We start from the raw sequence: 25,201 nt of genomic DNA, 5'->3' as shown, positions 1-25,201 counted from the left end.
GTTCCTTGCTTGCGCAAACGACAACAATAACAACGACGAGAAGAAATGCACACAAAAGCCAAGCAAGGACACGGACGCACCAGCGACTTGTGGAGGTGCCGTGGGGATTATTTCGGTCTGTGGGGATGTCACGGCGCGAGGAAACGTGGCTAGCATTCTGTAATAGATTGTGTGTGCTAATGATGTGTCTGCTCGTCAAGACCCGTTCACTCTGTCTGCTGTCTATTTATATGCCACACAAGGAGTATGAAATACAGTATGAAATATTATATATACGTATATATATATATATATATATATGCACAACAAGAGTGTATCTTTATCTTCTTTCCCTTTTTTTTTTAATACGCCTCTCACTTGTTTACGTTCCCCTGTGGAGCATCTTTAACTACACTTTAATGACACGCATCACAGCCAACGTCTGGGCAACAAATCATGTCAAATGACTTCACTGCTGGAAATCCTAATTTCTATTTAATGCTAAAATAGGATTTTGATGGCTAATCTCTTTGGAAGATTTGCGGGAATCTTTTTCAGAGATGATATTCCCCACCAGTGGAAACTATGCAGTACAAATGCAGATCATCTTTATTTCATTTGTTATTATTATAAGAGTGTTAACCTTGCAATGTACGTGTGGAATTACATTTCATATAATTTGGAATAGGGCTGCACGGCGGTTGAGTGGTTAGCGCACAGACCTCACAGCTAGGAGACCCGAGTTCAATTCCACCCTCGGGCATTTCTGTGTAGAATTTGCATGTTCTCCCCGTGCATGTGTGGGTTTTCTCCGGGTACTCCGGTTTCCTCCCACATTCCAAAAACATGCTAGGTTAATTGGCCACTCCAAATTGTCCATAGGTATGAATGTGATTGTGAGTGTGAATGGTTGTTTGTCTATATGTGCCCTGTGATTGGCTGGCCACCAGTCCAGGGTGTACTCCGCCTCTCACCCGAAGACAGCTGGGATAGGCTCCAGCACCCCCGCAACCCTTGTGAGGATAAGCGGTAGAAAAAGAATGAATGAATGAATGAATGATGTTTTGTTGTTTTGCAAATTTGGAGTGGTCAGACCGGAGCAGGAGGGGATAGAAAAGAAGAAAAAAGAAAACAGAGGGGGGGGTGCATTTTTAGACAAAATGTCTAAACAACGATGCCACAACGATGCTACTCCGGTTTCCTCCCACATTCCAAAAACATGCTAGGTTAATTAGCCACTCCAAATTGTCCATAGGTATGAATGTGAGTGTGAATGGTTGTTTGTCAAAATGTGCCCTGTGATTGGCTGGCTGGCGACCAGTCCAGGGTGTACCCCGCCTCTCGCCTCAAGACAGCTGGGATAGGCTCCAGCACCCCCCGCGACCCTCGTGAGGATAAGCGGTAGAAAATGAATGAATGAATAACGTGAAACTACGGACGTCAAAAACACAGTCCCTTCCAGGACACACTTTGTTTTCAAATTGGGAATAATGGAATAGGAATAATCTGTTCCAGGGTTAAACTCTCACCCTTATTAGACCTTTATTAACCGTCTTTTATGGAACATTTTAATATAAAAACATTTGCGCTTGAAATGCACTACAAATGCATTACTGCCCCCTTGTGGTTGTTTTTATGGCTTGAAATTGTTCTGAGGTGAAATGCATTCGTGGGGAGTTGCATCAGCACCTCTTTTTACATTACATATACACAATTAATAATAAAATAATAAAATAATAAAATAATAAAATAATAAAATAATAAAATAATAAAATAATAAAATAATAAAATAATAAAATAATAAAATAATAAAATAATAAAATAATAAAATAATAAAATAATAAAATAATAAAATAATAAAATAATAAAATAATAAATGAGTTTTTTTTTACCAGTTAGTTAGCCCTTCAAAAAGTATTTTCAAGAATTTGTTTTATTATGCTAGTTTAACGTTCCTTGTATTTTTTCAATGTAACCTAAAATGATCTTTATTTAGTATTTAGGCCATAGCGGTTGGGTGCTGCAGTCTGGACTAACCTGGAAGTACTTTGGCCCACTTGACCAAGCGGACCATCTGCTTCCCGGCCAGGCAGTTGAGACTGGACAGCAGGTGGTCTGTGGTGTCGGGCAGCGTGTTGTCGAAGCCTGAGTACACCTCTTCGGGCTCGATGAGCTCAAGCACGCTGCAGATGGAGGGTGGCAGGAAAGGTGTGACCACCCCAGGGCCGTGGGGCACCAAGGCGGTGGTGGCGGCGGCGGCGTTCAGCTCCTTCTCCGAGGACAGGAATTCGCCTCTGACGCCTCCCGTTTGGCCCTCCTTGGCGCTCTGCACGTCGTCACCGACTCCCTTTAACTTGCCCAACTTCTTTGACTTGCGAGCTGTGGGGGGCGGGGGTGGGGGGGGCGGGGGCGGACAGCAGTCATACTGGAGTCGATACGACCTCTGACCCTGACATCATTAAAAAAAAAAAAAGAGCCTTACCTCCGAGGTTCATCCCGGCCTGGAGGCACTTCCTTACGCGGCATGCAGGGCAGTTTTTCCTTCGGATTTTGTCGATAATGCAGTCGTTCCTCCCGGCACAAAGGTAGTTGTGCTGACCTGCAAGGATTCCAAAACACAAGATTTTGTAACGGCACCGTGACGTTATGGAAAAGTCATTCATAACAAATGTATGTCTTTTCTTTACTTGTTTGGCTAAAGCTAAGCTAAGCTAGATTCGCCTATGCACTGTTCACTTTCCTTTCCCTCACGCAAGCACAGATTTCTTCTAAAAAAATAATTTTTAAAATACTTTTTCATATGAAGGCAAACATGATACCTGATATATGATAATATAGCATAAAATGTACGGCATAAAGAGAGAGAGATGGATGGATGGATGGATGGATAGAAAGAGAGATAGATAGAGAGAGAGAGGGATGGGTGGATGGAAAGATGGATAGAGAGAGAGAGAAAGATGGAGTGAGAGAGAGGGATGGATGGATGGATAGATAAAGAGAGATAGAGAGCGGGATGGATATAGAGAGAGAGAGGAGGATGGATGGATAGAAAGAGGGATGGATGGATGGAGAGATGGATAGATGGATAGAAAGAGGGATGGATGGATAGATGGATGGATGGGTAGATAGAAAGAGGGATGGATGGATGGATGGATGGATAGAAAGAGGGATGGATGGATGGATGGATGGATGGATAGAAAGAGGGATGGATGATAGATGGATGGATGGATGGATGGATGGATAGATGGATGGATGGATGGATAGAAAGAGGGATGGATGGATAGATGGATGGATGGATGGATGGATGGATGGATGGATGGATAGATGGATGGATAGATGGATAGATGGATGGATAGAAAGAGGGATGGATGGATAGATGGATGGATGGATAGATTGAAATTGCCAACGAAATGTCGTTGCCTGGCTGCCGTATAATAATAAATAATAAGAATAATAATGATAAAATTATTATTATTAATTATTAATATTTATTAAACGTATTATTATCATTAATTATTATTATTATTATTATTGATAATTATTGCTATTATTATTAATAATCATTTATGTTTTCAGGGACTTTCAGGGATTAATCGATGCATCGAAAAACTATTTTCTAGATTAATCGATTACAGAAATAATCGTTTAACCCAGCCCTATTGAAAAAACGTCAAAAATGTGTCAGTTATTCGCAGATGGCAAATACCGGATATCCATTGTAGCCAAAATTAATAACCAATCACCAAATTGTGACTTTAATTTCATTTACCGACCACTACCGGTTATCATTTTAAGATTGTTTTTTTATGCTGTGTTTTATGTCCGACTTCCAGCTCTCCTTGTGATCCATCGCTCGTCGCTCCAGCGCTCGTTCTTTTTCACGCCGCTTGCCTTCGTGAGGCCGCGTCTTCCACACGCCGTGGCGGCCGCCTATTAGAAGAGTCTAGAAGGAAGAAGCGGGCCGTGGCGAGCAGACAGTGATGCTAACACGCCTCCCGTCTGGCCCTTAGCTAACGCCGAGCGGCTCCTCACTGTACACCTCCCTCACCCTCCTCCTCCTCTTCTTCTTCTACTGCGCTCCAACTGCCTTCCATCCATCCCTGCTTTTTTTTTTTTTTTTCTCCAGACTCGGAGCGCCATACGCCTACACACTCATATACAGTTATACACACACACACACACAAGTTGATGCCGCTCCACTTGGCAATTTAAAACACACACACACACACACACACATGCACAATACAGTCACGACCCCAATAGAGAGCTCCAGCGCGGTGACCCTGTGACCTCCACAGTGCATGACCTGGCTCTACATAGGGTGCATATTGGATATGTGTGTGTGTGCGTGTGTGTGTGTGTGTCCTGCAGCTCAAATTGTGTTGCTACATACACAAACACTATCGGAATACTACATTTGCATTCACGTACAAACGTGCATATGTGTGTGTGTGTGTGTGTGTGTGTGTGTGTGTGTGTGTGTGTGTGTGTGTGAGAGCGCCAAAAGCCAAGGAGGCGAGCTAGCAGGAGGAGAGGCAGCAGCTGTAGCCCCGCCACTATTTCTGGCTAAGTCACATGACCCGTTACATAAGCCCATTTTTCCTGCTCTAAAAAACAGTAAACTGCGACACACAGGAAACAACACAGCGGAGGACCGTCTCACCTTCAAAAAGAACCCCCCCCCCACACACACACACACACGTGCACACACACACTCAGCAAACACTTCCGACTACGGACAGCGAACGTGACTAAGACTAAACTACTTCACTGCAGTGCAAAAGTTCAACTGTATCATATTTGTAGTGTTTAGCGTTACACTTCCTGGTTCCACTTCCTGGTTCCACTTCCTGGTTATTGGAGTATGACATCATTCAAAACAACAAAGCTAGTAATGATGATAATAAAGGGAAGCAGGAATCGGCCATCTGTTGGTGACCTCAAGCTGAAACCAACTTGGGTTCTCCAGCAGGATAATGATCCAAAACACACCAGCAAGTCCATCTCTGATTGGTTGAAGAAAAACCAAATGAAGACTTTGGAGTGGTCTAGTCCAAGTCCTGACCTGAATCCCATTGAGATGCAGTGGCATGTAAGTAAAAAACAGTCTAACAAAATATATATAAGATAAGTGTGACAAACATTAAAAAATTAAATAATAACAATAAAAAAATAAATAAATCAGTATTGATCCGATGTTATTGAGACTTCCTCCATTCCAATAAGCATGTCTCTCCCTCCTTTGCGACGCCCCTTTTCTGCGATTTAATCGTTTTATTACTGTATTGTATATATATATATATTTTTTTTTTGTGGTATGAGTTCCGATTTACACTAAAACTAAAAAACTCCCAATGCCGTCATAGGAACGTAAGTCGGAAGTAGGCCAAGGACCTCCCGTATTTTTTTTTTGTACCGAAAAAGTATCAAACCATAACACCACCAGTATTTTATTTATTTTATATATATATATATATATATATATTTTATTATCTTAAAAAAGTAGTTTAATTATTTTTATATTATATCTTATTATTTTATATTTATTTTTATTATTTATATTTTTTAATATATCATATAATAATGTAAATTATAACTTATTATTATTATTTAGATTTTTTATCATTTAAATCACAAATATTTATTTATCTAGATTTTTTACTTTATATTTACATGACAAATAAAATAAGTCATATATTTAATCTTTTATTACACAGTATTTATTCTGTATTATTTATTCATTTATATTTATACCTCCAGTATTTAATTTATTTTATATTATTATTTTTATAATAATTATTTTAAAAATTATAAATTTATTATTTTTTATATTATATCTTATTATTTTATATTTGTTTTGTATTATTTATATTTTATTAATATATCATATAATAATGTAAATTATAACATTATATACATGATATTATTTCGATTGTTTTATCATTTAAATCACAAATATTTATTTATCTAGATTTTTAAAATAAAATAAAATAATAAAATAAGTCATATATTTAAACTTTATTCAACTTTATTCATATATTTCAACTTATTCTGTATTTATAGATTTATATTTATACCTCCCGTATTTTGTTGAGTTTGCTACTATTTATTCCTTTATTTCAACATGTTCTTCCCAAGCCACATGACAGTTGGCCTACAAAGATGGTTGAATGAATCGGCTTTTCACAAACAAAACATTTGACATCACTTCTAAAGTATAATCGATGTTCTTGGATTCCAAATAGTCTTTTCATTCATTTACGTAATCTTGCAGACACACGACCACAAAAAAAAAAGAATGACTTTGTTGGTAATTGCCAAGTCTTGTGTATTAGAGCATGCTGTTACATCACAGTGGAAGGGAAACACTCATCCTAAAATACAACAGTACGATCCCCGCAGTCATAAACACACACTTTGTGGCCTTTGTTCAACTAAAGCTGACATTTGTGGCGCGGTCTGCCCCGACGCTGCCGGTGTTGCAACAATACATGTATCCGGATGGAACGATCATATCGTTCCTCGTACTCCTGAAACTGTTAGCTGGTGCTACAGTGATTTAAACTACTGTACCAATTCATTGCATATTGCCGATTATCGCCCATTTGCAAAAGCAAATCAAGCTAATTTAGCAGAGTTACAAACACAGTCGGCTTGACCCGTTTAATGACCGTATTTTTAAAACGGTCCGATCAAAGACGTTTATATTACAGCCGAACATGTTTCTAAAAGACACAGAGTTAATATAAACTGTTGTTTGTTAGTTTTTCCTTTTTTATGCTGCTGTTATGCTATTTTTTTTATATATCTGCCCAAGCGGCAATGTAGTTTTGAATGGGGTTTATAACCCCATTCAGTTGAATGGAACAAGATTGAATTGAAATGTTGATAATTATGCCTCAGTGTTTATTGATACTTAAAGTGCACTTGCAAACTGAAACATGAATTTATGAGCTTGGGCAATGTGACTCATGTTGATAATACAGTAGAAAATGTAGCATGAATTCGTTATTTGATATCGCTAACAATTTATTTATTTCTTTGTCATGGATCTCCATCATATTACACATTAAATGCTGCTTTTTTGGTCTTATATGGTGCCAAGTGTGCAGCAGAATTGTAGTTTTATTGTGAGAAAAATGTTAGCAATTTCAATTAAATGTAATTTTATTTTAGTATTTTATTTATTTTATATTATTATTTTTTATAATAATTATTTAAAACATAATAATTTTATTATTTTATATAATATTGTATTATTTTATATTTATTTTATTTTGTTATTATATTTTATTTTTTATTATTTATATTTTATTAATATATCATATAATAATGTAAATTGTAACATTATATATATAATATGTAGATTTTTTTAATCATTTAAATCACAGATATTTATTTATCTTGATTTTTAACTTTATAATTACAAGAAAAATAACATATTATTATTATATTATTTATTGATTTAATATTGATATCAATATCAATAAATTGATATATATTTATATATATTTAATTTATGTCTATAATTTATCACACGTTTCAAACTTAACAAATGTAGCATGTCTAAACATGTGTTCAATATTCTTATTTATATCTATTTTAAATAGATGGTTGGATGGATGGATGGAAAGAAGGAAGGAAGGAAGAATAGATAATATAACACATATATATATATATATAATATATAATAAATAATAATAATAATGTAAATAAATAAAAATATTATAAATACAATATAAATATAAAATAAAGTCTATAACAGCAAGACTACACTAGCTGATAATAATGCAGACTGGACCAGCCAGGACACTTTCCGTATTGCGTTAGCACTAACGTTTGTGATCATGTGGACGCTATCTGACTAGCTTAGCCTTCTTTAGCTTCTGGGCCTTTATGTTCAAATGAATTCATACCAGTAGGGGGAGCCCTGGAGCAGAGACGCTGCATACTTTTATACAGGTTCCCTAAACCAAATACCTTCTAACAATGTGGGTCACACACTAACACACACACACTAGTCTGAACATGCATGTGAGCACGTCTGGAGCCTGCCATTGTGATTTGTATGTTGCTAGACGTGTTGGCGAGGTGGCTGCACTCCAGCTGTTGTTACATAACCTCCCCTCGCTCGCTCTCTCTCTCTCTCTCACACACACACACACAACGTGAACCATTCAGTGTTGTGGGAGGCCTGACCCAAGTTCAAAAAGCGACGCGATTGGATGCTGGAGGAGCGCTAGCCGCGTCCTCGCATGACCTCTCCCACAGAGTCAGTGCGTAGAGGAATTTTTTTGGGGGGGGTGGAAAACATAAACGGGGGCCCGCGTTGGCCCTCGCTTAACAAGGCGGGCTTACGATGCAGTTGTAAATCTTCACTTCAATAGGAGGCTGGCAAAAACAAGGCACGGCGCTAAAAGGGGAATATTATTACCCGGAGCCGACACGCCAAACCACTGATGACATGTGAATAATGCGCTGGCGTTGGACCACGATGCGCGCCACATGGAGTCGTTTATCGAGCGCAGCTGTTCTTTATTTCAAAAAACAGCAGAGGAGTGCTTGGCTATTTTCACATTTCATTAGCAATTTCTTGACTCCCATTTTGTACTCACGCCGCCGGGAAAGACAAATGAAGGTCAAGTCATCGCTAGCGTCGCAATCTCAGGAAGGCTTTGCCAAACCGGTACGTCGGGTGTACGCTAATTGGGAGGGCGGGCAAGATAAGACATGATTTGCTGCGAAATGGAAAAATCGGACGATGATGGCGGAAGTTATGACATATTTACAGAACATCGCAAATTTTGTTGGCCTGCTCCACCGACACGTTATGCCGAAAACCCAAATCTTTCATAATTTAGTGTCTCGTATACGTGGTTCAAATTTGGTAGCAATTCTCAAACAAGGGTTCCAAAGATTCTACTATAATATGATCTATACAGTTATATAGAAACATATATATAGGTATATTTACAAATATTTATTTAGTATTTATTTTTAATATTTATATATAAATATATATATATATATATATTTTAATATTTAAATATTCAATATTTATTTAGTATGATCTATACAGTTACATAGATACATATATATAGATATATTTACAAATATTTATTTAGTATTTATTTTTAATATTTATACATATAAATGTATATCTAAAAATATATTTATATATATATTGTAAAATATATTTAAATATTTAATATTTATTTAGTATGATCTACACAGTTATATAGATACATATATATACATATTTACAAATATTTATTTCGTATTTTTTTAATATTTATATATAAATATATATATATGTATATATAAAAATATTTATATATATATTATAATATATATTTTAATATTTAATATTTATTTAGTATGATCTATACAGTTATATAGATTCATATATATACATATATATTTACAAATATTTATTTAGTATTTATTTTTAATATATATATATATATAAATATATATAAATGTATATATAATATATATATATTATAATATATATTTTAATATTTAAATATTTAATATTTATTTAGTATGATCTATTCAGTTATATAGATACATATATATACATATTTACAAATATTTATTTAGTATTTATTTTTAATATTTATATATAAAAATATATTTATATATATTATAAATATATTTTAATATTTAAATATTTAATATTTATTTTGCTGGGATAGGCTCCAGCACCCCCCGCGACCCTCGTGAGGATAAGCGGTAGAAAATGAATGAATGAATGAATGAATGAATGAATGAATGAATGAATGAATGAATGAATGAATGGTTTGAGATTGTCGGGTTCCGGTGGAATATGGAGCCTCTTGGCCGTGGCGTTTCCACCAAGTGGACCAGTGGTCCCTCCCTCCTATTCAGGTCTGAAGTCCGGACCCTTCACAGTCTCAGGATTCTAACCCTTGGATGTTGCGGCTATGAGCCAGTAAGCATCTAAAATTGTATCCCCCCCCGGAGGCAGGAAGTGCCACGAGGAATCAAACATGGCTCTTCCTCCTTGCAATAGGAGGGGCCTCGGTTGGGTTGTGCTGACGCATCGTTTCTCATCCCTCTCACTTTCCTCGTCTCCTTGTTATCTGTCTGACTTTTTCTTTGTCCTTCCTTGTCCTTCCTCGCCCGTATCGCCGTCCTCACTCCATCGTCTCTCTCTCTCTCTCGCTCGCTCGCTCGCTACACCTTAACAGCAGCAATGACAGGAACGGGTCAGGCAAGGTAGTGACTCCTTATGTGCGTCGGAAGATGGCTTTTAACCTTGTTGACGTTTTTGCGTCGTGGTGCTTAAAAGAGGGATCACGCATCGAGATCCGAGATTCCTGACGATGGGAAAATCGACAATCACCAATCCCATTTATGGTGACTCCAGAAGGGACAAGACACGTGACGACAGGGTGGGGATAATAACATCAAGCGACAGCAGACCGCCAGACGGTCTCCATAGCGACGGCGTGTAAATCGTCATTTGATTTGGAGGCAAAGCAATCGCTTGCTGGAAATTGTCAGCGAAAAACACCCGACGGCACCGACAACGTTTGGTTTTGCTTTTCATTCGTCTCGATGAGGAGACAGAGCATCGCCTGGAGCAAAGAGCCGATCAACGCTTGATGGTCGGCTGCTAACGACGTTACCACAATTAAGGCTGACATCAAAGTTCACCGATGTGGAGTTGATGCACTTTTGGTCATTTTGGTGAAAATTTCATGGTTTATGACCATGCCGGGCTGCACGGTGTTAGAGTGGTTAGCGCGAAGGCCTCGCAGCTAGAAGACCCGAGTTCAATTCTCAAAAAACATGCTAGGTTAATTGGCGACTCCAAATTGTCCATAGGTATGAATGTGAGTGTGAATGGTTGTTTGTCTATATGTGCCCTGTGATTGGCTGGCCACCAGTCCAGGGTGGACCCCGCCTCTAGCTGAAAGTCAGCTGGGATAGGCTCCAGCATACCCCGGCGACCCTCATGAGGAAAAAGCGGAAGAAAATGAATGAATGACCATGCCGAGCTGTACGGTGGTAGAGTGGTTAGCACGCAGGCCTCGCAGCTAGGAGACCCGAGTCTCCTAGCTGCGATGAATGTGAGTGTGAATGGTTGTTTGTCTATATGTGCCCTGTGATTGGCTGGCCACCAGTCCAGGGTGGACCCCGCCTCTAGCTGAAAGACAGCTGGGATAGGCGACCATAGTGAGGATAAGCGGCATAGAAAATGTATGGATGGAGCTGGAGTTGAGTGCCCTTACCTTCCACGGCTCTTTTGAAGAAGACTTTGCAGCTCCCGCACGTCACCACGCCGTAGTGGCAGCCCGACGCCTCATCCCCACACACCAGACACACCTTGGCCGTGGAGGAGGGCTGCCTGAGTGGCGAGCTGCAAGGATAGGACATTATACGTTATATGGAACACCAATCAGTATAAAACACTACAGCAGGTACTATGTAGTACAGTGGATTCACAACCATGCAAAGTTTTGGCAATTTTTAAACATTTATCTTTTTTTTCCTCTGAAAATAGTTTGATTTTCCACAGAAAACGCATCTTATTCACCATTAGTAATAATTTGTACCGCTGTTGGAAAGACCAACATTCATTCATTTTCTACCGCTTATCCTCACGAGGGTCACAGGGGGTGCTGGAGCCTATCCCAGCTGTCTTTGGGCGAGAGGCGGGGTACACCCTGGACTGGTGGCCAGCCAATCACAGGGCACATATAGACAAACAACCATTCACACTCACATTCATACCTATGGACAATTTGGAGTCGCTAATTAACCTAGCATGTTTTTGGAATGTGGGAGGAAACCGGAGTACCCGGAGAAAACCCACGCATGCACGGGGAGAACATGCAAACTCCACACAGAGATAGCTGAGGGTGGAATTGAACCCTGGTCTCCTAGCTGTGAGGTCTGCGTGCTAACCACTCGACCACTGTGCAGCCCAAGCCCAACATTTTTATTATTATTATTATTATTATGTTTTTATGCTTCTCTGGAATTGTTTTGAACCTGAATCAAACAATTACAACAGACACTTTTTATTGCAAATGTTGATCTGAAATCAACATTTTTTTGTTGTCAAAAACTATTTGCATAGCCATTTGTTGCTAGGCAGAATTACGGGAACATGCAAACTCCACACAGAGATGCCCGAGGATGGAATTGAACCCTGGTTTCCTAGCTGTGAGGTCTGCGTGCTAACCACTCGATCACCGTGCAGAGCAAGCCCAACATTTTTATTATTATTATTATTATGTTGTTATGCTTCTCTGGAATAGTTTTGAACCTGAATCTAACAATTACAACAGTATTTTTTTTATTGCAAATGTTGATCTGAAATCAAAAGGCATGAGTTGGGGCAGATCAATTATCATTGGTGGTCTACGAACATCAGGGATCTACTGCACGAGACTGCTCTCTTATTGTTGTAAAAAAAATATTTGCATAGCCATTTGTTGCTAGGCAGAATTACGGGAAGTACTGCGACAAAACGACATTAACTGACTTTTAATTCTAAAAGCCATTTTTGCAGTAGTTTTTTTTCTAACAGCACAAGACTCCTGCCGTATAGAGGATCTTTGATGAGCATCTCCTCTATATATGTCGTGGGACTGACTGACTGGCCTCCCGTTCGGATTATATGCGCCAAAGTGCAGCTGGGATGGTCTCCAGCTTGACCTCTGACCCCGAAGCGACTAAGACTGAATGAATGAGTATTTGTTGACGACATGTAGCCGGGTACACAAGAGAGAACACCTTGTATCAAAACATCCAAAGTGGCCTCAGCTTCCCCTATCTTTCCTTTCTGTGCTAATTAGCTCTCTGCCATCTAAATCAATGATATGCAAGGTGATTGTCTGGTTAACATTCTCCTTCCATCCTTCATCAAAGCAGCTGCCAAGCTCTCTCTCTCTCTCTCTCTCTCGCTCGCTTCGTTCGGGAAGGCAGCACTACAGCGGCGGCGGCGGCGGCACACTCAGATGCAATCAGGAGCGCTGATCTAATTCCCTCTCGTCCATCTACACACACATTCAATTTGTTAGGACGCTTAGAGGAGTCTCCGGTGAGGTGTTTGTCTGACTCCCTGGCGCTGGGCCTTGTGGTCTTTTCAGCCAGTGTGTGCATCTGTGTCGACAAATCGACCCCCCCCCCCCCCCCCCCCCCCCGCGCCCCCCGTCTCACCCCACCAACACGATATACACGATACGTCGGCCTTATCACACTCATCGCTCTACGTTGTAAGTCAAAAGGCCAAAAAACAGCACGTGTGTCCCGCCTCACATTAAGAGCAGGCGGCCTGCTGGTCCAGCAGCAACAAGGTGACTTTCCCTCCCCCAGAGGAGTATATAGGTCATTCACTGTGCTCGCATTGGAAGCATAGCTGACAGGCCAGGCTGCAGTAACTGTGCACCAAAAAAAAAAACAAGCCAAACTAAACACCAGCTAGCAGGCGTTAGCCAAGGAAGCAGTTTAAGCAGCCTGGCCTAAAGGTGATGGCAGAGGAAAGGAAGATGGAAGCACGATAAGAAAGATAGAAAGTGTAACAATGACTTAGTTTTTAATAATTGTTAACAACGCAACCTGCTAATTTTCAGTAAATAATGCTTATATGATTGAATAATTGAAAAGTAAACACTTAAAAATGTACTGAACAAGATTATTGCAACGTCTGGACTACAGAATATTTATCACTTCAGCAAAGCAAAGTTTCTTTTTTCCCCTGTATCTTGTACTGTATTACCTTTCAACTGTATTACCTTTCTACTGTATTACCTTTCTACTATATTATCTTTCTATTAAATTACCTTTCTATTACATTACCTTTCTACTGTATTACCCATCTACTGCATTACCTTTCTACTGTATTACCTTTCTACTGTATTACCTTTCTACTACATGACCTTTCTACTGTATTACCTTTCTACTACATTACCTTTCTACTACATTACCTTTCTACTACATTACCTTTCTATTACGTTACCTTTCTACTACATTACTTTTCTACTACTTCACCTTTCTACTACATTACCTTTCTACTATATTACCTTTCTACTATATTACCTTTCTACTATATTACCTTTCTACTATATTACCTTTCTACTATATTACCTTTCTACCACATTACCTTTCTACTGTATTACATTTCTACTACATTACCTTTCTATTATGTTACCTTTCTACTACATTACCTTTCTACTGCATTACCTTTCTACTATATTACCTTTCTACTACATTACCTTTCTACTGTATTACCTTTCTACTATATTACCTTTCTACTACATTACCTTTCTACTACATTACCTTTCTATTACGTTACCTTTCTACTACATTACTTTTCTACTACTTCACCTTTCTACTACATTACCTTTCTACTATATTACCTTTCTACTATATTACCTTTCTACTATATTACCTTTCTACTATATTACCTTTCTACCACATTACCTTTCTACTGTATTACATTTCTACTACATTACCTTTCTATTATGTTACCTTTCTACTACATTACCTTTCTACTGCATTACCTTTCTACTATATTACCTTTCTACTACATTACCTTTCTACTGTATTACCTTTCTACTATATTACCATTTTACTACATTACCTTTCTACTGTATTACCTTTCTACTACATTACCTTTCTACTACATTACCTTTCTAATGTATTACCTTTCTACTACATTACCTTACATTGTGTATGTCAAGCAGTCTCAAACCGTTGTTCTATGGAAGGCTGTTGTTGTATGAAGCGCCTATTTGTTCAACCAATGTACAGTGTCAACGCTCAACAAGGAAAACCGACACGCATGCACATGGCAATATATGGAGGCCGGCAAAATGATCCAAGTTCATGAGATCTTGTGACACCCCTAATACGGAGTGGTCCATACGAAGACAGTCCACTCGAAGACAGTTGTCTGAAAAAGTATTAAAAGAATTGTTTCAAGTCCAAAATGTTTTCTTTTGTTATCCGTGCATTAGCACCACCGATTGGCCGTACATAGAATAAGTGGATGGACTGTTATTTTTATTTGCATGGACTCTAAAAACATGCTAATGTCATGTATGACCCAACTGCTGTGTAATGTTTTCCAACTATGTAAAAGCCTCATTCTTTTTTATTTTCTTCCTTCCCACAAAAACCCCGCCAGGCAGCCACTTCATTGTTTTCCAAGTCCTTTCATCTCCTAAAGATAACATACACAACGCTAACTGCTGTAGTCGCTGTTTATTATTTCCCTGACCGGCGCGAGTACACAACACTTGCCTTTCTTCACAGCGAGGTTGTGTGTTGCACGGCGATTCCGTAACTTACACAGAATAATAATAGAAGGCAACAAGTTTGCTGTGCGATTCAAATGTGTTACGACAAAGACGTTTGAGTCCAATTTGGCTGCCAGCTTTTCCTGGAGTAACTGCATTAAGAGAGAGATGAGTCCACCAACTGTCGGTTCCGTAGGTGCCACACGGTTAAAACCACTCTACAATGTACTGTACTGCTTGAAGCAATAATGACCATACAATATACAGTATAATATAACATACACATGCAGTCATGTGAAGAACGCAACGTGCATATATGGATTGCTGTTTTCATAGTCGGGCTGCACGGTGGACGAGTGGTTAGCGCTCAGACCTCACATGTTCTCCCCGTGCATGCGTGGGTTATAACCCTTGTGAGGATAAGCGGTAGAAAATGAATGAATGAATTATGTTTTGTTGTTTAGCAAATTTGGAGTGGTCAGACCGGAGCAGGAGGGGATAGAAAAGAAGAAAAAAGAAAACAGACAGGGGAGTGCATTTTTAGACAAAATGTCTAAACAACGATGCTACTCCGGTTTCCTCCCACATTAAAAAAAAAACATGCTAGGTTAATTAGTGACTCCAAATTGTTCATAGGTATGAATGTGAGTGTGAATGGTTGTTTGTCTATACGTATGTGCCCTGTGATTGGCTGGCCACCAGTCCAGGGTGTACCCAGCCTCTCGCCTGAAGACAGCTGGGATAGGCTCCAGCACCCCCGCGACCCTCATGACGATAAGCGGTAGAAAATGAATGAATAATAATAACCATCATCATCATAATAATGGCGCGCAGACCTCAGACCTAGAAGACCCGAATTCAATCCCACCCTTGGCCATCTCTGTGTGGAGTTTGCATGTTTTCTCTGGGTACCATCTGGTACTTTTACAATCAGTAACTGTTACATTTGTTCACTTCGTGCTTTCCATAATACAGTTTAAGGTTTTTTTTTTGTTTTTTCCACATACTGAAATGCTATGGTTTTTTAACGTAGTCCGAGCATATAAGTGTTTCAATTGTACTTCTTCCCTGAAATCATATTTCCCCTCTCTTGTAGAGAAGTATTGGATGACATTTTTAGCTAATTGGTTATTTTTAGCCTTATGCATTATTTTAGCTGTTTGAAGATGAACTATATCAGCAAGTTGAAGTATTTGTGATTTTAGAAATAAGGAGTTATTATGTTCTCTGTAGGCGGCATTATGAATTATCCTTACTGACCTTTTTTGCAGTACATTTAGCCAGTGAAGATTGCTTTTATAGTTATTAGCCCATATTTGCACTCAATAAGTAAGATATGGTAGAACCAGAGAGCAATAAGAGCAGATAATACAATACAAAACCAAAAAAAACTCCCGCACTTGTGGTGACCTAAGACTTTTGCCCGGTCTTGTATGTCTGGGTCAACAGAGTCTTTGTCAATGTGGGTCAGAGCCAAACTAGAAACACTAATTCCCGCGAACAATCATCCAAGTAATCATGTCTGTGCGACAAATCGGGGATGCAAAGGAAGTCAAGGGGCCCGATATGACCGAGCTAACATCATTAAGGGTGAACAATGAGCATTGAGGTGGCAGCGAGGAGGATGACGACCATGGAGACTCACGTGGTCACCAAGAACCCCCGTGTGACCCACATAAGCACATTAGCAAGGCCTGGACTGCAAACAAGCAGCACACACACACACACACATAAAGAGTCTTGTTCTGTGGAACAACAATGACCTCATCATGCACGTATGTAGCGCTGTTAGCTGCACCGCTACAGGTGTGTGGTCTTCTAGTTCAGTCAGTGCCTGTTCAGCTGTTTAGGTGAACCACTTCCTCAACCATCCTGTTGTGTTGAAAGCGATTGTTGCTGTGCGACAAGTAATTTAAACGTGTGATACCCGACACCGGAGCTTCTATTACGGCAAGGTGTGACACAAGAAACGATATACATACATGCGATTGGATCTGGGAGAACGAGACGAGACAACGTTATTTTTAAGAAATCTACAATTAAAAAAATACAACTGGACAAAGGGACTTAATTGACTTAACTATTTTTTGGGCGAGCCACCCAATCACAGGGCACATATAGACAAAGAACCATTCTTCACGCGAGCCAGCCAATCACAAAGCACATATAGTCAAACAACCATTTTTCGGGCGAGCCAGCCAATCCCAGGGCACATATAGACAAACAATCATTTTTCGGGCGAGCCAGCCAATCCCATGCACATATAGACAAACAACCATTTTTCGGGCAAGCCAGCCAATCACAAGGCACATATAGACAAAACCATTTTTCGGGCGAGCCAGCCAATCACAGGGCACATATAGACAAACAACTATTCACACTCACATTCATACCTATGGATAATTTGGAGTCGCTTATTAAAATAGCATGTTTTTGGAATGTGGGAGGAAACCGCAGTACCCGGAGAAAACCCATACAGAGATGGCCGAGGATGGAATTGAACTCGGGTTGCCTAGCTGTGAGGTCTGCACGCTAACCACTCGTCCGCCGTGCAGCCTCATGTAAAGACATGTAAAGCGACAATAGCTTTAGGGTTATGCTTAAAAAAAAAAAAAAAACTACAGTTCCCATGATGCTGAAGAGTGCTCAAGCAGGAAGTAAGTCCGAATTAGACTCTTCTATCATATGTTTTGAAGAAATCCATATGCAGCAATTGTGTTTTCATCTGACAAATATGACGTAACTTTGATGAAATGTAGAATTACTCCAGATTCTGTTTGGACGTTTAACAACATGGCAGCTGCTGAATAGATAAAAAAAAAAACAGGACCGTAAAGCGATGCCGATTTACTGTGTGAAAAGCAATGGTGGATAAATGTCGGGTCTTTTCTGTGCTAGAAATGCTACATTCTTCATCAACAGTAACATTTTAATGGAATCCAATTTCACAGAAAAAAAGAAAAAGCCGGGAAATGTTGCTGATGCTGCTATTTTGCTGCCTGTGAAAGAGGCTCTTGCTAAGGATCTCCAAAGCAGTACAGTAGTCCTCCAATATTTACAGTCCTGAGCGTGGGCATCTCGACCATCTCGGCGTCTATTTGAGTTGGGAGAGCGCAGGTAGTAAAGCCAAGCGGAGGGTGAGAAAGAGAGGACGAGGCAGCTTACATAACCACGGGCAGACAGTATAAACATTTAGGTTGACACCCACTCAGCACCTCTCCCAGGGAGGAGAGAAAGGTCTTACGGGCGGCATACGAGAGCGAAAGAAAGCCAACCGAGGGGGATTTAGTTTCCTCTCCCGAAGGTGACCCTGGCATTGCGCTCTCCCAACACCTGAGCGTACGGAAAGGTGAGACTTCCCCTTTGTGACTTTGCCGCACCTCCCGCTGCTGCGCTCAAGGTGGAATCTAACTTTGGACATTTGCATGGAGGGATTTTAGGGTGCTTGAGTTCGCTACTCGGTGGAATAAAAGAGGTGCGGTAATGAGAAGAACTCAGGATCACTCTCCCTCGCTTTTGTGCTTTATCATGATGGTGGACGCTTTTATGCATATTTTCATTTAAAGCTGCAATATTTACTTATTTATATACTCTTATTTATATACTCTTATTTATATACCCTTATTTATATACCCTTACCTAATAGTTTGGTGGAATAATTTAGCACATATTGTGTTAGTGGGCTGCACAGTGGGCAAGTGGTTAGCGCACAGACCTCACAGCAAGGACACCCAAGTTCAATTCCACCCTCGGCCATCTCTGTGTGGGTTTTCTCCGGGTACTCCGGTTTCCTCCCACATTCCAAAAACATGCTAGGTTAATTAGCGACTCCAAATTGTCCATAGGTATGAATGTGAGTGTGAATGGTTGTTTGTCTATATGTGCCCTGTGATTGGCTGGCCACCAGTCCAGGGTGGACCCTGCCTCTCGCCCCAAGACAGCTGGGATAGGCTCCAGCACCCCCCCCCCCCACCCCGCAACACTTGTGATGATAAGCGGTAGAAAATGAATGAATAAATATTGTGTTAGCAATACCATGAGTGGTTAGCACGCAGGCCACACAGCAAGGGGACCCGAGTTCAATTCCACCCTTGGGCATCTCTGTATGGAGTTTGCATGTTCTCCCTGTGCATGCGTGGGTTTCCTCCCACATTCCAAAAACATGCTAGGTTAATTAGCGACTCCAAATTGTCCATAGGTATGAATGTGAGTGTGAATGGTTGTTTGTCTATATGTGCCCTGTGATTGGCTGGCCACCAGTCCAGGATGTACACCTGAAGACAGACAGCACGCCTGCGACATTTGTGAGGAAAAGCAGTAGAAAACGGATGGATGGAGTTTTAATTCAAATTTACTTCAACGTATATACAAATATATCTGCTGTTGGTAAGAATGATATTATTGATGGTGTTACATTTAAATACCAAATACATTCGTAACGTCCATATACTAATGTTCCAATTTTAATTTGCATTTTACTAATATGTAAAGATCAAATTCTAAGGCTCATAAAATGCACTTTATTTTGTATTTGTGTTACTTATTCTGACCGTCACTATCCAAACTCCAAAACGGCAAATCATGATTATCACTCTCATGTAAAAAGACACACTTGTTTTGACTACAAACAAAGCACACACACACACACACACAGACACACACACATTGTCAACCCACTCCACCTCCCACCCTTCCCCCCATCCCCGGGTCAGTTGAGGGGCAGCAACACACGTCATTACCATCCAACACACGCATATGTTGCATTTAAATGCCATCTACATCAACTACACAGATGCTCTTCACTTAGCTCCACACTGCTGGATGGCCTGGGGAGGCGCCAGAGGGAACAATTTAAATGACAATTTCCTGTCATTCTTAGACAATGTCAGCGGCACAAAGATGTCAAAACACAACCTAAGTCCATCTTTAAGTAGCAAAACCACTAAGATATTTTGGGTCCATTGTTTTTCCACCTGAGCTGCCTTAATGTGCAAGCCTCACAGCTAGGAGACCAGAGTTCAATTCCAACCTCGGTCATCTCTGTGTGGATGTGCATGTTCTCCCCGTGCATGCGTGGGTTTTCTCCGGGTACTCCGGTTTCCTCCCACATTCCAAAAACATGCTAGGTTAATTAGCGACTCCAAATTGTCCATAGGTATGAATGTGAGCGTGAATGGTTGTTTGTCTATATGTGCCCTGTGATTGGCTGGCCACCAGTCCAGGGTGTACCCCGCCTCTCACCCGAAGACAGCTGGGATAGGCTCCAACAACCCCGCGACCCTCGTGAGGATAAGCGGTAGAAAATGAAAGAATGAATGAATAATAATAATCATCATCATCATAATGGCTGCCAGGCGGGCAAGTGGTTAGCGAGCAGACCTCACAGCGCAGACCAGGGTTCAATTCCACCCTCGGCCATCTCTGTGTGGAGTTTGCATGTTTTCTCCGGTTTCCTCCCACATTCCAAAAACATGCTAGGTTAATTAGCGACTCCAAATTGTCCATAGGTATGAATGTGAGTGTGAATGGTTGTTTGTCTATATGTGCCCTGTGATTGGCTGGCCACCAGTACAGGGTGTACCCCGCCTCTCACCCGAAGACAGCTGGGATAGGCTCCAGCACCCCCGCGACCCTTGTGAGGATAAGCGGTAGAAAATGAATAAATGAATGAATGATGTTTTGCAAATTTGGAGTGGTCAGACCGGAGCAGGAGGGGATAGAAAAGAAGAAAAATGAAAACAGAGTGCTTTTTTAGACAAAATGTCTAAACAACGATGCCACAACGATGCTACTCCGGTTTCCTCCCACATTCAAAAAAAACATGCTAGGTTAATTGACGACTCCAAATTGTCCATAGGTATGAATGTGAGTATGAATGGTTGTTTGTCTATATGTGCCCTGTGATTGGCTGGCCACCAGTCCAGGGTGTACCCCGCCTCTTGCCCCAAGACAGCTGAGATAGACTCCAGCACCCCCCGCGACCCTTGTGAGGATAAGCGGTAGAAAATTAATGAATGAATGAATGGTGCCTCATAATACATTTCACATTTTCACTGTCTATAAAGGTAACAGCCTTGTAACATGTGAAATAGTAACACCGCTGGTTGTTCCACTGGTAATGAACATACCATACAAGGTAGATGACTTTTAAAGATATTCCCCGCAGCTCTTTTGCAGCCTTCAACGTCAGACCCCGCGGTGCGTTTTGCATCCACTGTGACAAAAATGTCTTTCGCAACCGAGAAAGGTCAGTTCCTCATGTGCTCCTCACATGCACTCATCTCATATTGATCCCCCCCCCAACATCAACACCAGCGCCTCCCACCACATATCTGATTTTAGCAACTGGTTAAAAACCGAAGCCCAAAAACAGCTGGAGCTGCCGTCACGCTGACGTGTGGAGAAAACGGAGGACCAAAGCAAACGAGGGATGATGAACACGTGCAGGAATGTCGTCATCTGCAACGTAAACATCCAAAAGGAGTACACAAAGGAGCCCGGCTAAACAGACTCCTTTCCACCATCTTTGTAGGACTTAAAGAGTAAAACATACAGCAGCCAACATCAAAGCAGCCAGCACCGATCCTGTGATTTCAGCGCGGCATGGATCAACACAGATATTGCTTACGCCGCCTTCTGCTCCACGGGGGCATGGCTCCTTTTTACACAGCAGATCTGGATCCATGCAACAGGTGACCTCCAGCTTAGATCTCCAGGGACAATCCCTGGACAGGAAGATTATCTCCAAGGGATCAGGCATGACCTGAGTCACCTCTACACATACACACACACTCAGCGCCGTCCTCCACTTAGCAACATTTAGTTAGCAGTTGTCTTTTTATATACAACAATAGCCACGTTTACATGAGGAGTTTTTCTCTTTCCGAATGGAATCTTTCCGAATGACCTTTCAATGGTATACATGGAAAGGAATATTCCAATGGCATGTCTACATGCTGCGCTATAATCAACCAGAATAGTCAATGGGGCATGCGCAGTAAAACGTAAACACCAACATCACGTGATACCGACTTCCTCCAGTTTTTCTTTCACTTGTTGGAATAACTCCGTATTGCCAGTTTTTCCTTCATTCCAGTCTTGAAATTTAGTTTCAATCAAAAACAAACTTTCCGCAACAGTCCAGTGCCGATTGCTTGCCTCCATTTTTAAAACTGAAGAACGTATCGATCTGCGTGTTACATCATATCTCAGCATTCGCTGAAAGAATGCACCCAGGAACACGAAAAAGATAAAGTTCAATTTTGCTAATATTTTAAAATTAAGCTCGGCACATGTTTTATATAGATATGTATTTTCTTTTTGAATAAAACAGGACTTGTGAATGGCATATACAAGGGTTTAGATTCTGTTCCACAGATGGCGCTAATGCACACGAAAGCTGCTTGCCAACCGCCAATAAACAACAGAAGAAGAAAAACACCATGAAGAAGAACGCAGTCTGACAACTTTCCGATCGAGCGGGTACAAGATACCTCAATCGGATTGGGGAAAGGAATATTCCACCTCTGGGAATCCGATTATATATTCATTCGGATTGGCACTTTTCTTTGGGAATGAGGTGTACATTCTACAAGTTACATTCTTTCCGATTGAGCAAATAACCCGAATGGAATTGGAATATTTGGGTCCATGTATACGTGGTTAATGATCAGGTCTTAAAGGTAGAGTACAATAGGGAGTAAACGGTTGTGTTGTGTTTTTGTGCTAGCTTCGGTGCTAATGTTACCTTTTTGAGTAATTGCTTGTAGGTGGCTAGCAGCTTGCTAGCTCCCGACTTGGCCCCAATGCATGTGGACTGTAACAGCAAACAATGAAAATGGTTTCTTCCTGTATGACACCCCTTTGTTTGGTTACACACAAATGAGTTTCACTCCACTCTAGTCCTGTAGGTGGTGGTAATTAAAAATTTCAAAATGTAAAAACTACACTTTTCCAAATTACAATCAGTAACTATTGCATTTGTTCACTTCCTGCTTTCCTAATATAATTTAATGTTTTTTATTTTTATTTTTAATTAAATTAAAATTTATTTATTTATTATTTATTTATTTTAATTAATTAAATTAATTAATTAAATTAAATTAATTTAAATTCTATATATTTATTTATTTATTTAGTATTTATTTTTTATATTTATTTTATTTTGGCCCACGTACTGAGAACCACTACCCAGCGGGTAATCAGTTCCCAGTTCCACATGTCCAAAAGGAGTAGGAAGAAGCAAAGCTTATTAAATCCTACCCCTCCATCTGGTACTTTTACAATCAGTAACTGTTACATTTGTTCACTTCCTGCTTTCCATAATACAGTTTAAGGTTTTTTTTTTTGTTTGTTTTGTTTTTTTTAATAATGTACCAAGGTACGAGGTGATATAACCATCCAATGACATAATGGGTACCATAGTAACTGTCATATAGTGATATAAATAACACATCATCACTAGTTCAAGACTCTTGTAGAAATCGAGGTCATGTTTTACAACTTTATTTAGATATGCACCAAAATGTAAGGAATTCTTTCTTGTCATAACTCATTTTAGATCCTGCTAACAGCAAATGTAAACATAACCACGTTATGCTAAAAGTAAATAAAGCCTCAAAAAAACACATCCATGTTGCTATTTCTGAGACCGAACCCTTAAAAAACAAGTTCAAAATTGAACATGTCGTTCAGAAAGCTCCCATGTGATGAGAAAAGGCCTCAGCGAGCTCGAATGTGGGTTAACGTCCACTGACACTGACACATGTTGCCAGCAACCCTGTGCAGTCACTGTCACATGTCATCATACTCAATTCCCACCAGCCATTTACCATCATCCCAACATGCGGGGGGAGCACACCGCCGTGGGCCCGGGGGTGGGAGGGGGTCGGGGGGGTATCTATGTCTGTTCAGAGTACAACAAAACGATGGCTAATTTATGTCTGGAGGTGTTTATGGTATGTTTAATGGCTCCTATAAGTTAAAAAAAAAACACACTAAACCAAAGAAGGGGGTTAGTGTGGGGGGGGGGGGGTGGCGGTTAGCACCACAGCTGCACATTCTGCACCTTCGCTCGAGAAGCGCTGGCTCGCCAGTGCCTGTGAAGTTTCAGACGGTCCGTGAATGGAAGAGTGTCCATAAAGCTACACCACCGCAAACATACACACTTTCATGGAAAATATTGAAATATGATATTTTGTAAAGCAACACATGTAAAGATTTTCTCAGAAGTTATATATATACTATATATATATATATATATATATATTTCAGCATTGCAATATACCGTATTTTCCGGACTATAAGTCGCACTTTTTTTCATAGGTCGGCTGTTCCTACGCTAAAATAGCGTATTACTAGAATCGTCTTTCCTCTTTGTTTCCATTTTGTTATTTAAAAAAAAAATTCCAACTACTTCCACTTCAACTTCACAGAAAGCTTTCTAGATCTTCCACAATCTGCACCTATTCCAGATGGATTTCCAAAATGGTCTTTTTTCATTTATTCCACCCATGGCCCGCCTCTGGGCACACCCACTCCACTGTGATTGGTTACACTCTACAGCTAACGGCTTGTACAGCTTGTACCCGGGCACGCCCATATAAGGAAATCCGGCTCAGTGGTTAGTTAGTTAGAAACCGAGCGTTCCTGAAACTTTGGCATTGTTTAACATCGTTTAACTACATTTATAGGTCAGAAAAGTAGAAAAAGCATAATTGGTCCCCTTTAAATGATATTTTTCACAGACCGCAAATGCCCCTCAGGCCACAGTTTGGACACTGTTGCTCTATAATGTTGTGCATAAGTGTTTAAAAAAGACACACCGTTGCCATAAGCTCCAGTTTTGTATGATGCAGTTTTCCTTGAAAATGCTTGCTAAAATTTTCCTCGGTTTGTAGTCCGTTTGCCCTGCAATGTATCATTCTGCAAAATTGAGCGCTTAA

At 40.2% G+C, this 25,201-nt stretch overlaps 1 protein-coding gene across 1 annotated transcript in view; it reads right to left on the bottom strand.

The window, feature by feature from the left end:
- nr3c2 (nuclear receptor subfamily 3, group C, member 2) overlaps nt 1-25,201 on the bottom strand; it is a 72,856-nt gene that overhangs the window by 12,953 nt on the left and 34,702 nt on the right. Inside the window, exons 3-5 of the mRNA XM_058088192.1 lie at nt 11,241-11,368; nt 2,462-2,578; nt 2,017-2,358 (exon numbers count right to left, since the gene is read on the bottom strand). Of these exons, the coding sequence (XP_057944175.1) occupies nt 2,017-2,358; nt 2,462-2,578; nt 11,241-11,368 (587 nt within the window). The remainder of the gene's footprint in view (nt 1-2,016; nt 2,359-2,461; nt 2,579-11,240; nt 11,369-25,201) is intronic.

This window comes from Doryrhamphus excisus, chromosome 1 (assembly GCF_030265055.1).
Source record: "Doryrhamphus excisus isolate RoL2022-K1 chromosome 1, RoL_Dexc_1.0, whole genome shotgun sequence".
NCBI lineage: Eukaryota > Metazoa > Chordata > Actinopteri > Syngnathiformes > Syngnathidae > Doryrhamphus > Doryrhamphus excisus.
The sequence above is the reverse complement of the archived record's forward strand: the minus strand, read 5'-3'. Positions and strand labels throughout refer to the sequence as shown.